This window comes from Amphiprion ocellaris, chromosome 19 (genome assembly GCF_022539595.1).
Source record: "Amphiprion ocellaris isolate individual 3 ecotype Okinawa chromosome 19, ASM2253959v1, whole genome shotgun sequence".
Classification (NCBI taxonomy): domain Eukaryota; kingdom Metazoa; phylum Chordata; class Actinopteri; family Pomacentridae; genus Amphiprion; species Amphiprion ocellaris.
In genome coordinates, this window is record NC_072784.1 from 20,450,348 (window position 1) to 20,469,753 (window position 19,406).

A 19,406-nucleotide genomic window follows, 5' to 3' on the forward strand; every position below is an offset into this window, starting at 1 on the left:
CCAATTTCCAATCAAGTAAGTTCATTTAGAAAATGTTGGCTCTCAGACCGTTACCTTATTAGTCTGCTATAATGAATTGTTTGTGTTTCCTTAAACCAATCACATTGGGTGGAGTTAAGTGAAGAACGCAGCAACTATGTCCCCTCAAAACAGTGAATTTAGTTTTTGGTGTAACATTTTCCTGAAAGAGGGCAAAAACTGTCGGTAAAATGACTAATTTGATTTATTTATTTATTTATTTTTTTTAAACAAAAAAAAAACTTGCATGTTTGCTTTACTGCATGATCCAAATCCTCAACGAAACTTTTCAGTGTGGTAGCAGGCAGGCTTTTACCCACAATCCACATGTGGTGAGTCAGACTGCTGTGGCTGTGATGCTGCCCCCTCTCTCTCTCTGTAGTTACTGTGTGGTCTTGAGCAATGTCCCGCCCACAGCACTGACTGATTGGTTACACATCACGATTAACAGCCTATCAACACTGAAAATTGAATGCTGTCTTTTAATTAAACACACACTACTGTTCAAAAGTTTGGGGTCACCCAGGCGATTTCTTGTTTTAGATGAAAACTCACACTTTTATTCATTTGCAATCATAATTGCTCAAGGGTTTTCTAATCATCAATTAGCCTTTCAACATGATTAGCTAATGCAATGTAGCATTAGAACACAGGAGTGATGGTTTCCTGGAAATGTTCCTCTGTACCTCTATGTAGATATTCCATTGAAAATCAGCCGTTTCCAGCTAGAATAGTCATTTACCACATTAACAATGTCTAGACTTTATTTCTGATTAAGTTAATGTTATCTTCATTGAAAAAAAACTGATTTTCTTTCAAAAATAAAGACATTTCCAAGTGACCCCAAACTTTTGAACGGTAGTGTATATGAAACGTAAATAATCAAAAGCCTTGCAATAAAATTTTGTGTTAGAGATTGAGTAATCCTAAATTGTGACACCAAAATTATAGTAAAGTTCGGGATATATGGGGAAATATTTGGCTCAGATCAACAACAATATTTAAACCACCCGCCTGTTATTGTGAAGGTCTCCCTTGTGCTGCCTATGCAGCTCTGACCCATGGGTCAGGGACACTGGACCTCAGTGCTGTGGGCTCTTAGTCGTGTTCCTCAAGCTGTTTCATGAAGTTGCTTGGTTTACAACAATGTTTAGGTGAGTGGTATGTGTCAAAGTCCACATGAATGCCAGTACCAAAGATTCCCCAGCATTGTAAAGGACTGATCAGTGATATTCACCTTACCTGTCACTGTTTTTTATGTTGTGACTGACGGGTGTACGTCAGTTCTTAGTGACAGTGATAGGACTGCTTGATGAATCGGTATTGGCATCGGCTTCCATGTTACTAGACCCTAAGTGCAGAGTAAGGATAGACAGATTATCATCGTGTCCAATATTTGCCATTTTTTAGATTATCTGTATTTTTATTGACCGTTTATTGATTAATTAAATGTGCTACCTCAGGTCTGCTGCATTCACCTTTCTCCGTCTGTTGAGTCCCTCTGTGGTCTCAGAAATGTCTCTCAGGCAGCAAAAACTGAACAACAACAAACCAGGAAATTGTCTACTCTCACAGTGGCGATAGATATCCCTGAAACAGAGTCTGTAAAATAATAATTAGTAATCCTTTACGATCTGGACCTTCAGTGGACAATAAAAGTGATAGAACAGTGAAAGATTAAGAAAATATAGAAGAACAGCTGATGTAATTGCAGGAGACAAACTGATTAATCTCAGTTAATTCTACATAAACAGAGAAATAACGTTCTAATTTAATCGCTCTTTTTTCTATTTGACACACTCAGCTCTAATCATCCTTAGTAACGAAGAAGCCTAGTTATGAATGACAGGTTCTCTGCTGTCACATGATGTTAAAACAGCTCAATTAATGTATACCGGTTTCAAATATCAGTTATCAGCATTTCTTGATTACCAATTATCAGCATCGGCATCAAGAAAAGCAACATCGATTGATCCCGAGTGGAAAACATGTCAAACACTGGGAAATGAGGACTGTATATACAGCATAGCCGGGACTAGATGAGAGTGTTATTACTTTTGCAGGTATTTAGTCACAAATGTATTGGGACAAGCTGGAATTCTGACTTCACTGGTTCTAAAAAGATGAAAAATTGGGGGATCAAAATTATTCCACTGCATCCTCTGTGTTCCAAATTCAAGATATTTCACTCTGAAATGCAACTGCATGGTGGTGCTAGACAGAATATCAGGGGATCACCAAAGCCTGGGGAATTCATCCTCAGGGGACCACGGCCCTCCTCGCAAAACTTCACAACAATCCATCTTGTTGGTGTTGAAATATTGCAGTCAAAACTTAAGTGTGAATCCTTAAAGCAAAATACTATGAATCAAATAATTAAAAATACAGTTTTAATTTAATCTTTTTGTGACAATGCTCGCTATAAATGTATTCAACTAATGTATATTTTTCAGGATTGTTCCCTAACAAGATTAATAATCTCTCAATCACAAATTGAGTGTTTTACATTAACGTAAATTACATGTCTGATATCATAAATCGAAAGAGGACAATTAGAAAAACTGTACTCCGATTATAGTGCTGTAATATTAATAATAGGGAAAATCATGTTAGTGAGAGAACAATAAGAAAATGATTATCCCAGACTGCAGTCAGATATCATTAGTGAGGAGAAGGCAGCCGTATGTGTGAGGATTCATTTATTGTGAAAGTGCCTCAGGGCCGTTGCCTTGCAGCGAGGCAGCGAATGCTCGTCTGATGATTCAGTCTGTCTGCCATTTTTGTTCTCATGTCATTCACTGCCCTCTTGTCCCTCGTTTTCTCCTGTTTTTTTTTTTAAGCACAAAAATGTTGATTTCCCCACTTCAGATGCACCCTCCAATTTTTTTCTCCTCGCATCACGTTGTGCCAGAAACTTGAACCTTTCAGTATCTGTCTCACTTGTCACACTGCAGCAGCAAGAAGTGACCAAAAGTGCTGTCCATTAGCGTTTAAGGTGATGCTTTACAACAGGGCTGTCAACGTCATTTTAGTTCAGGGGCCATATACACCCCAATTTGATCTCAAGTGGGCCAGACCAGTAAAATAATAGCATAATAACCTATGAATAACAACAACTCCAAATTTCCCCCTTTGTTTTAGTGCAAAAAAGTGCAACTACATTCTGAAAATGATGAAAAATCTTTTGACGAAACATTATGAACAACCTGATTTAACACATTAATATAACAACAGTTACAGTTATTAATCAGGCACTTTGATTTTGAGGCTGTACAGTTTATCACCACCTTGATTCTCTTAGATGTGCATGACTTGAAGTTGAAGTGCTCTCTGGGCTGGTTTGACTTTGTGGTAATACTATATTAAAGAGCATAAAAGAAACATCTTGTGTGTGTTCTCCACATCAGATCGGGGATTTGTGCTGACTTGTGGGTGCTTATGTAAGATTTAGCAATATATTGTTGAAGGACAAAATCAATAATATTTCATCTATAAGCTCTGTCATCTAAATCTGGCCATAGCTGCACTGACGATGCCAAATAAAAAGTAAAAGAAACTGTAAAAGATGGATGAATTTTGCGCACTACTGAGTTTACCTCTGTTATAAATGACTTTAGTATTGCTCTTGTCTTTTTTTCACTCTCTTCCTTCATTTTTCCTGTCTCTTTCATTAGCTACTGATGAAAGTGTCCTCATGATGAGTTTTAGAGGGGCACATGATGTTCGTAGGTGCTACATTCCCTGCTAATGGGAACAAGAGCAGGAGATGTGTAACATATATTTATCAGTAGCAGAGAATCGAGTGAACCTGGGGAGCCAAGTGCTCCCTAACTGATGGCAAAATGATGGTGGAAGAAGCTGTGATCGGGTAATGAGGCCTGAGCGGCTTGGTAGAAAAAGCAGTCAGAGTCTAGCAGACCGTTCCACAACGTCAGAGTTGGGGAATATGGGCTGTGAGAATCAGCAGTATGTCCAAACAGAATGGATGTCTCCCACTCTGCATGTCCCCAGACACTTTCCGTCTCATAAAAAAGCATTCACAAAAGCACATGCTCGCACACAGACTTTCAGCCACAATAGCTCTGCCAGTGTGGCTTTCTGTCTGCCTTTCACAAATCAGGATTCTACAAAAGTGATGCACTGCGGTTAACTATCACTTTTCCACTGGCGGCAGCCGACATGCCTCACATGCACAATATGGAAACTGCTGGGGGAAAGTCAGAAAGCAAAGTGGGGAGTTCGTGATGACTTCAAGTCAGTGGTTGAAGCTTCGTGACAGTAGAACGTTATGGTGACAAACACTTTACCATCATGATGAACACATCTTTAGGATATGTGCCATGCCCTGCAGGGCGCAAAATGAGGACATTACACACATACACAAGTCTTTCACATTATCTCTCGCTCTTGCTGTTTCCGCCAAATGCACACTATATATTCTGATGCACAGCCAAATGCTCTTGCATGGGCTCTGGTCGAGCACGCAGAAGCCGCCACATTCAATATCTTGCTTATACATATTGAAATACAGAATGGGAACTGAAATAAAGCTCAATAAAATACTGGGAGCTGAGGCTGGTTTGGTTTAATCTCATTACACTGAGTGCCCGAGGCTCCTCTCCCCCTATTTATAGCACCCTGGGAGAGAGGAAGGCTGGCATCCATATACACAACATCACTGGCTTGTGCAAATGTGCCCGTGAGTGGCAAGGGGCACAACCAATCGCAGATAGGTCTTGCATCAAATCTGATGCCACAAAATACACAGCTACCAATGATCTGAGAAGACAGAACATCCTTTATTCTCTAGACACTTGGGCACTTCCTTGTTGCCACATTTACACTCTCCTTATTTTCACACCTTTTCCCTGGTGTCGGCTTCTCTCGTCCCACCTGTTTGATACAAGCAGCAATCTCTAGGGCTGAAAAATGGAGCCATTGCCCAAGTGTTAAAAGCTGCAGTTCCTTGAGTGGCCACCTGAGGCTGGTTCTAAAAGCGAGTCATTTCCCTGTAGATCTCCATGTTAAAATGCCCAGCTTAACAGCAGAAATAAACATGTTTACGGCCTGGTGCAACAAGCAGTTTGGTCTCTATAAACAAATTCTACAGTTCTGACGACTGTACAGTGGTTGATTTAATATATAACTTGCGCATTTAAATTGTATAAAGGCTTAAAGTTGGGAATAATCAAATGTATTTCTGCTTTAAGTGACAGCTGGGTGCTGTCATAAGATGCTCCATAGTTCAGAAGCATTTACATCACCTACCTCAGCTCCGCCTTTTTGCTCATTTTTTATTATCCTGCACCTAGAAAGAGTCAGGTACTGCCAAGATGAGCAGTGAGAGTTTCTTCATATTTATTTACAGTACATGATATATTGCAAAGGACTACACTCAGGGGTTATCTGAACCCCAGAACCCACCAAAAAGCATGTTATCTTTTTAAAAACTGCCAAAACTATACCATTTTTCAAGATATATATTTCTACTGAACTAGTCATGGGTGACCAAATCTGAGCTTAAAATCTGAATATTTAATCATTATTATAATTTTATCTACGTGTTTAAAATCCACCAAAAACAATACACACTAAGCAGATTTTGTTTTTAAAATAAATAAATAAAATTTTGCTTTCATCAGTGCATCCAACAATTCATTTGCAACTCAGCTGTGGCGAACAGTCTGGTGACAACAATTCAGAATTTTTGATTAAAGTGCAGAGTGTGTATACACAGAACAAAGAGGAGACAAGTAAGCAAGTTTAAAATGTAAGTAGTAAAATATCTATTGCAAATAGAGTTTTTTTCCAGTACTGATAACATCTGGTTGCACCTGGAAAACTGATTCCAGAAAAAAGAAATCCAGCTTTCTTTTTATGATTTCTGGCATTAACTAAATCCTACTGCATAAAAGACATTGTTGAGTTCTTGCTATTTTTCGCCATAGTTGTGCTGTTTCCACAAAGGTGCAGGACTTTATGTGGTAGCAACAAATGAGCCCACAGTGAATGAAAATGTGACTGGATCCAAAAAAAAAAAACAACTGCCCGGAGTTCAGAGGGTTAAAGCAGGCAGCATCTTTGTGCACAGAAGCGCCCTCTTCTTCTGCTGCTATCGCAATTCAGTCAAGATATTTCACTGGTTGAATACAGCTGATTTTAGCTAATTTCCTGTCCATGGTTTCAGACTGTGCTGATGCAAACATTTGGGAGGATTGGGCACCCTTGCTCAGGGACACACCGAAACTTTCACCGGGCACGGTCAGTGCTGTGGATTGCACCAGAAAACTTTCAAGTTCTGTCTGAAAAAAGGTCAACAACAAAAATGAGAAGCTCAGGGGTAGAAAAGCTGCATGGAGTGAGAAGAGAGGGAAACCTCTCACAATAAAACCCCAATCCACACAAGTAATCACACAATAAGTCCTCCATACACAAACACACAACAGAAATGAGAGAGAGAGACTGAGAGAGGGCTGGGAAAAAAACGAAGAGAGAATTTGGACTCTCACTGGTGTTAATTACTTTGCCTTTGTTGGGGGTAAAATACACCCCCCATCCTCTGTCAGCATCTTTAGAAAATCCAGTCCAGTGAGGATATACTGTATAATAGAGGAAGTTACTAAAAAAAAAAAAAAACTGTGTGGACCTTGCTCAAGAAATCAGAAAATGCAATCTTGAGAACGTCTCGAACTCAAACTGAAAAGTAGCATCCAATAAAAATACCACCCTGAATCCTAAAGCCATGTGTTTTTCCCCCTCTCTGTCCTCCAACAGCCTGAACGTAGCTTTTTAATGTGTGAACATGAACGTGACCTACAAGAAACGCTCTGACAAGACAGGTTATGCTCACACTTGATCTAGCATAGGTCAGGAGGTGGAACAGCGGCTTTTTTTTTCTCCTCCTAACAGCAGAATCTTGGGTGTGCATCAGCCTTCCACACCTTCAGTCAGCTATAAATCATAAGCCGTTTCATGAATTATGTAAAATTCTCAAGTGTTCCCACAAACCTTGTTGCACCTGCACAGATTGCGATGTTTTTTTTTATATATATATATATATATATATATATATATATATGTGTATATATATATATATATATATATATATATATATATATATATATATATATATATATATATATATATATATATATATATATATATATATATATTCCTCACACAAGCCTATTGCATCTGTTTTATTTTTATGGGTTCCAGAATCATTCTGTTTTAGGAGCAATAAAACATGACTTTATCAAGACAGGAAACAACATGTGCAGTGTGTCTCAAAGCACAAGGCCCAGCTGGCATTGCCACATGCAGTAATATAAAGTGGATACATATATTAAATGTAATGTGGATGCATGTATCATGTGCTGCACTGTTACATTTTAAAGAGCCTTCCAGTCAAAATTGAATTTTTTTGCCTTGTAAATGTGTCCATGTGATGTTTTTTTATATGCTAGAGGACACCTCATGAGGGAAGCCAATAATCAATGCCATGGCTTAGCATTTCCATCTTGAAACAGCAGTGTACCAATGATGGTGACAAAAGCACGGACTAAAGGGTTTTATACCCAAGGAACCAATCCTCGCAAGGTCAGACTTTTTGTCTCATTATTCTTTGTCAAAATCAGTTTCTGGAACTTCCTGTTGATTAGTTCAGAGTAGTTTTACAGCGGTTTAGCAGAATTGTAGCTGGTGTGCTTGAGCTGCAGTGAGCAGCAGAGAGAGAGGCATGAATTTATAGGTGGAAGGTATCAACAGTGTGGAGATATAGCGAAACCATTTTAAGATAAACAGGGATTCTTTTATAAAAATCTGATTTTGACGCACAGAGATGAGTTTTTAGGAATGCAATATAACTTTAACAGGGAATAATGCACTTCAATATGGTCCTCGTGCTGTTGCACATTTTGGAAAACTTTAAATTAAAAGAAAAATATTTAAGAAATCTCAGAATATAGGACAAATTTATCTATCAGCTGAAGGAATGTTCTTTGAGAATCCTCTCATAATTGCTCTTTAATAAAGCTAAAACACAAGTCTGTTTTTGATGCCTGTCTGATGGTTCTTGAGCATCAACATGCTGTGGTAACATTTCTTCTAGCGTTGCTCTTAAGAACACTTTCAAGGTAGCTGTGTTTTCCCATTTTAAGTAGCTCTATATTTCCGAGGGAAATATTGTCGCTTTTTATTCCTCTACACTTGTTTGGCAGGTAAAGCTACAAATTAAGATTTTATCATATGATGAGATGCTCTCGTAACATACTATGCTATAGATAGACCTACCAAATATATCAAAATTGTAAAAAATGACGTCCACATCGACCAGCTACAACAGCATCAATAAAATCATTTATGAGACTATTTGCACTAACAGGAGTCATTTTCCCATTACAGACTTTGCAGGATTTTTACTTATAATGACACATTTTTATGGTATTGTCTCTTTAAGGTATCAGAATCCTTTCCTCGCCACATACAAGGACAGCTCAAGGACTATTTGATGTATTTGCTGGCTGACTTGTGTTGCTGCTTTCTAAATGATCACACTATAAAATATTCAATGGCACATTTAACAAGCTCTCATGCTGCTATTGTTTTTATAGCAACCGAATATTACACGCTGCTGTTTCCGGCATTTTTCCAATCAAGCTCACACAGTAACAGTGGAGCTGAGTTAGACCAGGAATTGTTAAGAATTGGTCTCAGGTACTTCCTATATCTGCCAACAATAAAAATGATACACAGGCGGTGTGTACAAGGATGATTTATGCTGTAAACTGATAGGAAAGGAACAAAGCATTGGTCATATTTGCTTGGACTTGGCCACAGTTTACAGTAAGCATGACATGGTAAGCCACTATTAATGCCATCTGTCCCTCTACTCTGAACAGAGCTGCCACTCTCTCATAATCATCCACTAAAGCCGACACTCGGCCAGTCATTTTGGGCAAGAATGCAGGAGGTGTACAGAAGGGATACCTCAGATGAAACGTTGGCTGGTACTTGAAGTGTCTCTGTGCCAAGTGTAGCCTCCAGGTGCACGCCTTCATCCTTTTACGGCTCTGATTTGTTGTGAGTTCTTGATTTGAACTGGGCTCTCTTGGCCCTGACATACATCGCATTAGCTTGACTTGGTGCTCTGCTCGACAGGTGTACACTATTTGCTCGTTCTGCTTCGACACAGCTGACAGAGGGACTGTCAGTCTCGGTCATTCAGGCGGATTTGTGCCAACACAACAGCCGAAAGCACAGATCAGGAGGGTGGCATCGCAGAGTCAGGGACCTCCAGCTGTTTCTGAGTGCCGGTGGTCTGCCTTGCCTGCTGGGGTGCAACACAGGCCCAATATCTCCACTCACGTTGAAGGAGCGTCACATAGCAGTTTTCCATCAAGCTGAGCTATTTGCAGAGAGGTGAAAGACTACCACTTATTTTGAAATTGAACACACAGCACATTTTGACATTTAAATTCTCCCAAGTCTCTCCAAACGAAGGCCTTTTTTCTTGGTATGAAGTGGGCGACTTGATTACACTAAAAAGGTTTTTCCTTTTAGCTCCTCTTAGCGCCGATGGGCTCGAAGAATAAATTACTACCACTGTAAAGTTTTTTTTTGTGTGTGTGTGTGTCATAAAAAAGATAAAATCCAAGGAAAAGGTGGCACTAAATTCACATAGGATGTCTTATAGAGAGATGTGTGTATTTTCATCTCACATCATAATTACTGGCTGTGTTTTCCTCCAAGTAGACTTGTCTTTGATGCGTAGATCTGTTTGAACTCCTCCTTTCATGGCAGCTGATTTTCAGCCATATGATGAAGGTGGTTGTGTCTGCTATGCCCCTGAAGTCTGTGATTTTTCAAGAAACTAGAGCATGAAGAATGAAAGATTACGTCAGTATGAAATATATTTAAGGAGAAGAATATATGAAGAGGTGATGCATTGCACACAGCCAGTGGTGGGCAGCTTATTTCACCACTGGGATGTGAAGGTTTGAGATTCAGATATGGCCGCCGATGATCTCAGCAGACGGGGGGGGGGGGGATGAAATGATAGATTTATGATAGTGCGCTTAATGCCGCTGTAAGCAAGAACAAGACTATCAGACAAAATCGTAGAAGCTACAGGGAAGCAGCGAGACGGGCCACACAATAGAGAGACAAAGCAGAGAACAGAAATAGAGACGCAATCAATACTCCCCATTTACACCGAGGTGAAATGAAGCAGTGAGAGGATAGAGGATCAAAAAGAGAGAAATACAGCAATCAAAGACTCTCATTTTAATGAACAAAAGGCTGATTCAAACAATGTTATTAGATAAGAAGAGATAAAAATGGCCAGCATGAGGCTTATCACAATCACAATGGACATCTTGAAAGAGGCAGAGGAAACTGTTGCGTAATAAGCTGTGGCAGAAAAGTTCCATAAAAGCAAATTAATGGACATGAAGGGAATAAGGCCTGAGTGTTGCAAGCACACTAGCTGGGAGATGATTGCGGGTAACAGGTGGACTTGTTGTGCAACTTGGATTTTTGATGCCGTGTTTCACTTTGTTTCTTCTCGCTGGGATCTCTGCCCAACCACACTTGTCAAAAACACACACACACACACACACACACACACACACAAAACAACGAATGACTAGTGTATCACCGCTTTAAGAAGATTCAGTGTGAAATTAATTAAAATGCAAGGATGCCAAGGTTTCCAGTCGATTCACGAAGCAAACTGAGTGTGTTAATGTGGTTGCCAGTGTCCTGAGTATCTGTGAGAGCCTGCAGTCAGACAAAGCGATGAATGCAGAACAAACACAAAGAGTTGCCTTGGATGAAGGCTGTATATGTTCCCTTCAAGCAGACACCTGTTTGGTGTCATTGTTAAAAGATCTCAGAGGGATTCTACCTGAGGTCTCTGGGATCTGCCTGAGCCAACCGATTGTGAGCACCGTTCCAGTACATGAACTGCCTCTAGATACTAATTAGCGCAGAGAGTAGCGAGAAGGCATGATGTATTCACAGAAGAGCGCAATCTGTAGCTTAAACAGATGGTTCCACTACACCAGTGAGATAAAAGGTTTATTACTTAACACTATTAAAACTCATTTGTTGTGAAAATTCCTGAATGCTGTCTGCCTGAAACTTTTTGTTTCCAGAGTGTTAGAAACGTAAATGTATGATCTACAAGGAAATACAGCTGCTGTGGTAATTAATTGGAGCTGTAGCTCATTATGAGCTAAATTATTATGGCAGCCGGCCAGTCAGGCAGGCAAAAGAGCAGCTCCCGCTTACAAATCAGCCCTGGATCCCTCGCTTGGGGGGGGGGGGGGGAAGGTGTAAAGAATGCATGAAGTGGTGGGTGAGCGAGGTTTCGGTTTGAGATTGTTGCAGAGAACTGAACAGGAAAGCGGCTCCTGTGCTGTGATTAAACTATCTGAAGACTTCGGGTGCATTAATATTCCCTTTTTCACCTCATGAGCAGACAAGTCATGATGCACATCCAGTGGGATCTGCTACATACTGACAAATTATACAGTCAAGCCCATCAAGTGCCTGCAGGCTTTGCCTTTTTTGGGTAAATGAAATCTATTCTACAAATGCACAAAACAAGTAACCATAGCAACAGAATTGCGGGAAGAGATGTTACTCTTTCAGTGTCAGTCATTCATTTTCGTGTTGGAACTTCCCAGAGCGTATTGGGCATGGGACCTGATGACTGATACGCCCATATTAACATCCTGTGACAAAAAGACTGACAAGACGGTCGAACAAAAGACATCGGGGACGTGAAGAGGAGGCGGACTGACACTCATGGGGGGAAGCTGATTGCCACTAAGACTGCCATTTTGTAGGATACAACATAGACACAAAAATAGACAAGCGAAAACAGCTGCAGACAGTGATTCTTCAAATACTTATGCAAAACAACACCCAGAATCCCTCCTGTATATTCTCCATCCCTCGACTGGTGACTGTTGGGAGCGCTTCCTTTTCAAAAGCAAAAGGTATCAGTTACAGTTTCACAGCACAAGCTTTTCTTTTTCCTCTAAACCTCATCTGGAACAATTTCACCAGCAGCTCTGAGGCAGATTGATCTTTCGAAACCTTCCAATGAGGTCATGACCGACTGTCCTGTGACTGAATGGTCTGCTTCGTTGAGACACCAAGGTCATCCACCGGGTCAATCAGTGTCCAAATAATCAAAGAGCAATTACGCTCTCGAACAACAAAGTCATTTGGTGTTCCTCACTTACTGAATTTGATTGGGGTACATTTGTGATTATAATGGCAAAAGCATGTTTGTGCAAAGCTAAAAACCAGAGCATTCAGAGCGGCGAGCGCAGATGTGGATGGAGGAGCCTTTCCATTGGCCGTACTCGAGTTAGCCTTGAGCTAAAAACACAGAGCCGCTGGATCAACATAGATGTTCATAGAGCCTGATAAATGCAGCGAAGAGATGAGGTATCTGCTGGAAGCGTCCATTATCCGGAAATAAGCAAGGAGGCAGAATTTACAGTCGCTGTAATATGTGAGAAGAATAAAAATAATATCAACACAATGGAAATCCCTCTGGCCTCCCATTGATATGAAAAGAGATAAAACAAGGCACATTGCAAACCATATGGGCTACAGGTCAGACACTAACCTGTGCACAACCCACACACAAATACCTACACACACACACACACACACACACACACACACACACACATGCAATGCAGGCTGCATTTCACCACTACTCATGACACACAACATTTATCTACCAGCCTCCATTCCTCCGTGCACCCTCCCTCCTGACCAGTGTGTAGCACAAACACCCACAGATCGCACACATCACCTCATGGATATGCTAAGGTACACACACACACACACACACACACTCACACACACACACACACACACACACACACACACACACACACACACACACACACACACACACACACACACACACACACACACACACACATACACACAGTTGGAGCCAGCTTGGTGTGCCCTCAGAACTGAGCTTGTTGGAATCGAATTATCTCTCTCTCTCTCTCTCTCTCTCTCTCTGCCCTCTCATGGTTTGCCGCCCACAGAAGGAGAAGGGCAGGCAGAGTCAGTCCCAGTGCACTAAAGATTGGACTGCCTCAGAGCGTGTCCTGGGGACTAAAATACAAATCAGCCTTTCCTCCAGTCAGCTGGAGTTGGCCCTTCTCCCAGGGGCCTGCCGGGAAGGCCGTCTGTGGCATTCAAAAAAAAACACACGAAAGAAAGAAAACAAATAATAACAGGAGTGAAAGAAAAAAAAAAAACAACAAAAACCACCCTGGACCCAGGCAGCCCTCATAAGGCCCGCTCTCAGGGATGTGTTGTTAATTTAACTATTGAATGTGTTCCTCTTGTGGTTTGAGCACATTTGGGCTTCATCAATGTGTGGGAGAGATTTAGGGGGGATAATAACGGAGTCAGAAAGAGTCCAACATGTAAGCTAAGGCTTTCTCTCGCAAGAACATCTGGGAATTTCAGGTCACACAAAGGACAGCAGGGAAGAGGGAGCAAACTGAAAACCAACACCGAAGGCCTCGACTTTCTCTCACAGTCAGTATCTCAGAGAAAAGAAAAATAAATCGCACACAACCATCCAACCACAGTGTTGAACAGGATCGCAGTTCTTGGATGTTGTAGTACCTTGCTGCATTCACTGTGTCTACTTGAGAGGATAAATGGCAGCATTTGTTGAGTAAGGACAAAGTAATCGTATCAAAATGGTATCATTCCATGACTGGCTTAATGAAATGCCTTAAATCTAATCTGCCTGATTAAGATGCATCATGTAATTTGATTTAAGAGCTGGTAGAGTTGTTAGCTTGTGGAGTTAGAGTAGCATACAGTTCTGCTGTGTTCCCCTGCAGTGTCAGTCAGTGTCCCCTCCTTTAATGCAGTGCGTTTTTTACTGTCATATCTGATCAGAGAGCAGCCATATGGGCTAATGAAGTGCTGTCTGAAACCATCTGTGTGACACAAGTTCTAGGTGACACTGCATAACTTTGTCACATCTTATTTGGCTTGAAAAAAAAAAAAACAACTAGAAAAGAACCTATTCACCACAACAGGGGCTCAGATGCCTGGAGAATCTACCATTAGATTTGGAGAGCAGGGGTACTTGAGCAGTGTACTTTCAGTCCCTACGCCCACTGAGCCCCACACCAGCCTCTGAGAAGCGGCTGATAAAGGCCTGGAGTGCGCACAGTGGCAGTATCTCAGTCTTGCACGCACGAACGCACCCACCAGACCTCTGGTGCCATTAAAGCCGCCGCGTTACTCGTCAGCCGCCACATGTAACATGTGGACGCTCTTAAATATGTTCCCGCTATTTACAGATGCTGCTCCTGCGTTTCGAGTGGGCGGGCTGGTTTTTGCGCCTCATGCCCATCTGACACAGTCTATCCAAAGACGCATAACGCATCGGCACCGAAAACCCACGCGTCCCGCCTCCCGAAAGAAAGCGCTTCATATCAGTTAACCCTTCAGGCGCACTGCGTTATTACGCACTCATTAAAATGCCCCCACCCCTCCCCCGTTTACGCATATGCCTTGTGGGCTGTCAGGGGCTATTATTGGGACGTTTGGAATGAACACCCTTCTCCTTCGCCTACCGTTTATTCCCGACACAATTTCCGATGGATGTGTTTGTGGTCCCGTGGAAGGAGGATGGCCAGGACATCCGAGACTTTTTCAGTCCCGGTCGGTCGCTCGTATCCACGGCGTCGGAGCGCTCCATGTGCCGGTGGTGATGCCGGTCGGTGTCGGAGTAGCCCCGATGTTTGATTTTAATCGGGGTCCGGGGTTGTCTCCAAAGATGCTGCGGAGGCTTCAGAGTCGCCTGTCCTTCCCGGGGAACCGGGAGCGACAGGGACAGGCTCTTCTTCGAACATGGTGGTGGTTCCATCATAGTGCAAAAAAATAAAAATAAAAATAATTAAAGATCCCTTTTTCTTTCTCTCAACTTATTGATTAAATAATATGGCTGTATTCGTTTATTTCAAGCACAAAACAGAAACGTGTCATGTCCCTCTTTCTGCCACTTGATCTCTGAGCAAACAAATCAAAGTGACCAAGTCCAGCACAGCCCAGATCTGAATCTTGTTTTCTGAATAACATCAAAAACTGTCACAGTGGGAACCTGACAAGTCATCCAAAAATCATTAATCTCATTGTTGTCGGCGGGATCAGCTGGAGTTTATCCCAGAATCTGCGTTCTGCCGTGATCCTCAGCAGTCCTGGCTCTTGGCGGTGAGACACCGGTCCTCCTGCTTCTCCTGAAGTTTGACGCCTCATCGCCCATGGCGCACCGCCGGATGACTGTATTTATTTTAGAGAATTTATTGCTTTTTATCAGCCACTTATTGCAGAGACACACAGATCGCCGGCGCTGGCTCCTTTCTCCTTCTGTGTGTCTATAGAGTATTATTGCTGTCCGTGCGTCTTTCAGCTGAGCTCAAATTTCCAAGCAATTTCCATAAAAGTACTCAATCTGTCACGCTTCATGTAGGGAGCTACGGCATCTCTGTGCGCGCACACAGCTCAGGAGTCTCCAGTAATTCCTCCATGGAGATGTTGGATCTAGTCATTTTTGTGAAACTGGACTCAGGAACCCATCTTTAGTAAATCAGGATGATGCGAAGAGAGGATGTCCAAAAAAAAGGAGAAAAGATCCTTTGTTCTTTGCTGTCCAGGTTCTCTCAGCTTCAGTTTTTATGTTTTTTTTTCATCCAGAATGCATCATAAAAGGACATAAACTGATAGTTGCAGTGGTTCAGTCATCCTGTTAGTGTGGGCCATTATCTTCCCATCCTCATATTTGCTGGAGTTCGACGACAAACATTGGCTTCACCACAACCCTCTCTCTCTCTCTCTCTCTCTCTCTCTCTCTCTCTCTCTCTCTCTCTCTCTCTCTCTCTCTCTCTCTCTCTCTCTCTCTCTCTCTCTCTCTCTCTCTCTCTCTCTCTCTCTCTCTCTCTCTCTCTCTCTCTCTCTCTCTCAGTCCAGTCTCTCTCTCTGTATGGTGGATGGGTGGTTGTTTTCTTCAGTGATTTGTCAGCAGTAGGGGGGATTTGAACCTCTTGTGCGCGTTCATCCATTGTGTTTTTACCCCATGCCTGTTCAATGCACATTTCTTTGACAGAAAACAAACACAACAAATTGGTCAAATGATGCCAGCTGGGGCAAACAAGAGGCTTATAGCATCAGGCAAGACATGTAAAATGCCCTTATTTGACGTATATGTATAGCTGAAAGTTGTCATTTTGACTTCATATCCGAGCTTCAGATGTACATGCTCACATTCAGCCCAACACTGAAACCCTCCAGTCCCCCTCACAGCACTCCTGCACAAAATGTAGTATTTTTAGACAAGCAACAAAAGTAAAAAGGAAACAATGAAAATCCAGTTGCTCTGGGAGACATGGAGGCCACTCACACTGTTGGGTAAAAGGTCTTATTCCCATCAGGGCCACCACAGCTAATGGTATTGTAAAACACTTTGCATGAAAGCATGTGACTAGTGACATTCATGCCAATCTACTGACCTTCATCAGCGTGGGATCAATGCTACCCTCAGTTGTGCACATAAGCAGTGCATTTTTAATGAAGCAAAATGAGATATGGTTCTTGATAAGTTGGCTTTTTCAGTGTTGCAGATGATTGCATGAGAAATAAAACAAACACATTCATCTTCTTCCATTTTATAGCACATTTACTGTAATTTATGTAAATTACATTGCCAACAGCCATCTCATCTTTCACTGCAGCCATTGTTTCGTATTTATGTAATGTAATGTAAAAAATTCACTCCAAATTGTAATTTTAAAGTAGCATTAAAACAACTCATAAATTTCAGCACTTTTAAATACAAGTTGTTCTGTTACCGGCAGACTTTGTGTTGTTTGGGAGCTATTTTGTGTCTTTCCAGTCAAATAAGTCATGTTTGCTTTGTTAACAGAGTTAACCATGAGGAAGGTTGTTTGTGAAACTTGAACAATTTTACTTTTAACAAAGCATCAGGGAGCAGGTTAACATGTGGGACCAACAGGACCAGCTGCGTCTTTATGTTAAATGATGCTCATTTGCGTTGTAGTTCAAAAAATAAATTAAGGCAAAAACATATACAGTGAGTCACATTAGTTATGTTAGTCACCCATACAATTTCATGACAACATAACTGCACAAGCGTTTTCTAATCATCAACAATAAAAGCACTTAGAGAGCGCAGTACTCCACCAAGGCTGTTCATTCCCCCATATGGCATTGTCAGAAATGCAGCTTTTTTTTTTTTTATTATTAGTTATTGATGATCAGAAATCACAGCACCATAGAATGTGGCCATTTAATATAGAGGTACCCACAAACAAAATAACCTTGCGCTGAGCACAGGTGTGTTTTATGCATGTGTACGTTATGTATGGATATGAATCGCGTGACCTAAATATGTAGCAGATGGCAGGAATAGATGGGACTCGGAAACACTCCCACAATTTAATCAAATGTTCCTCGTATCATTTCCGATAAGTCCACAGTGGTGGATTTGTAGTAGGATCACAATCATGTGATTGTCAGCAGGCAGCTGACATAGTGCTCATTTGTTGTCATGGTTACAGTGACGCCATGACGCTATCTAACAGTGATACAGAAATCTTTAACAACTCCATGGATCCAGACTATAAGCCGCATCACTGCCAAAATCTAATCACTTGGTCCTTGTGTCCCCTCTGACCTTCCCTGAACATTTCATCCAAATCTGTTTGTCCGTTTTTGAGTAATATTGAACACAGACAAACGTACACCGATTGTCACATAGCCTTTCAACACCATTAGCTAACACAATGCAGCATTAGAACACAGGAGTGATGGTTGCTGGAATTGAGCTTTTGTACCGCTATGTAGATTTTTTATTAAAAATCAGCCGTTTCCACCTAGAATAGTCATTTACCACATTAACTAAAAACTGCTTTTCTTTCAAAAATAAGGACATTTCTAAGTGACCCCAAACTTTTGAACAGTGGTGTATACGTCTAATAAATTGAACAAATGTTTATAAATTTTTCTAACAACGATGTCAATAGTTCAATCATTTTACAAAATAAAGTCAGCCAAATTAAGACATGGGTTGACAAAATGTGTCATGTTTAGATGAATGCTTTTTGACTTAAGGTAAGTCTTTCACTCATTATTTGCAGTGTAGCAACTTGAAATACACACAGCAGCAATTTAACCTTTGACATGATGTTGACTGTGAATCGTTTGGTTCATCTGAGTCTGTAATTGATTTCCTTTGAAGTCTCAGGATTGCTAAATTGAATCTTACACCACGTGAAAATAAGCACAAACAGAGTTAGGCAAGAAATATGAACCAATGTGAACTTCTAACTGAGTCATGCAGGTTATACTGTACATACATTCCAAAATCACAGTCTGCTATATTGTTTCTTGTCTCTTGGAAAGTTAGTTTGACAGCTTTTAGCCACCGCTGAACTGCATTCAAAGGCTCCGAGTCTGTTCTACATTATAGATCTCCAGCACCTGAATCAAATTGCAATCAGTCTCCAGCTGCGGTTCACACAGCTCAGTGACAATAAGGAGCATGTTTGCTGTCTGCACGTGTGTCAACCTTTTATCCTCATTACAACTTTGAGCTTTGAAGCTAAATTGAGACCATATTTCTATCCTGAATCATCATCCCATTTTTAGATCAAAAGTAATGCCTCTCTAACAGGATGAAGCACCTGACTAAAGAAAATGTTCAGGTGGTTCTTCATACTCGAGACATCGCAGCGTCCCTCCGATAATTCCTATTTGTGATGCAGGCCACCAGGAAGTAGTCTGATGTCTGGATTCATTACAGAGCCTCAGCTGACCTGGAATTGCCTTCCCGAAGAACAGCTGGAGGAGGCTGCTGGGAAACAGGACATCTGGGCTGCTCCGCTTGCTGCCTCTGGTGTTGCTGACACAGATAAGAAGCTAAAAAATAGATGGAAGGATGTTTGGATGTACAATACACTTCTTCTGAAAGTTGCGGCTGCTCTTCTTCTCCTGCCAGAGCAGTGTGAATGCTCTGAATAACATAAATGGTGGCACTGATGGCTATTAACTAGAACATGTTGGCACCAAAATGATGCTAAAAATAAAAACATTTCTGGGAATGCACAGTATTTGATTTACTGTAATTGGAATGCATCAAAAAAAGTGTGATACCAAATCAGAAAAGTGTCAAACTATGATTACAGGAAAAGAAATCTGTGAGGACTGTAATAACTTTGACAAAGCAGCAGTGAGGAGCTGTGAAGAGTCTCGGTGGAGGTTTGCTATTATTCTGCTGACAGCCTCCACGTGTGGCATGCAGG

The 19,406-nt window shown here is 41.3% G+C and overlaps 1 protein-coding gene across 1 annotated transcript in view; it reads right to left on the minus strand.

Annotated features, from left to right (window-relative positions):
* pde4a (phosphodiesterase 4A, cAMP-specific) overlaps positions 1-15,881 on the minus strand; it is a 46,462-nt gene extending 30,581 nt beyond the window's left edge. The window contains exon 1 of the mRNA XM_023279636.3: positions 14,664-15,881. Coding sequence (XP_023135404.1) covers positions 14,664-14,959 — 296 coding nt within the window. The 5' untranslated portion in view covers positions 14,960-15,881. The remainder of the gene's footprint in view (positions 1-14,663) is intronic.
* Between the last annotated feature and the right edge of the window lie 3,525 nt (positions 15,882-19,406).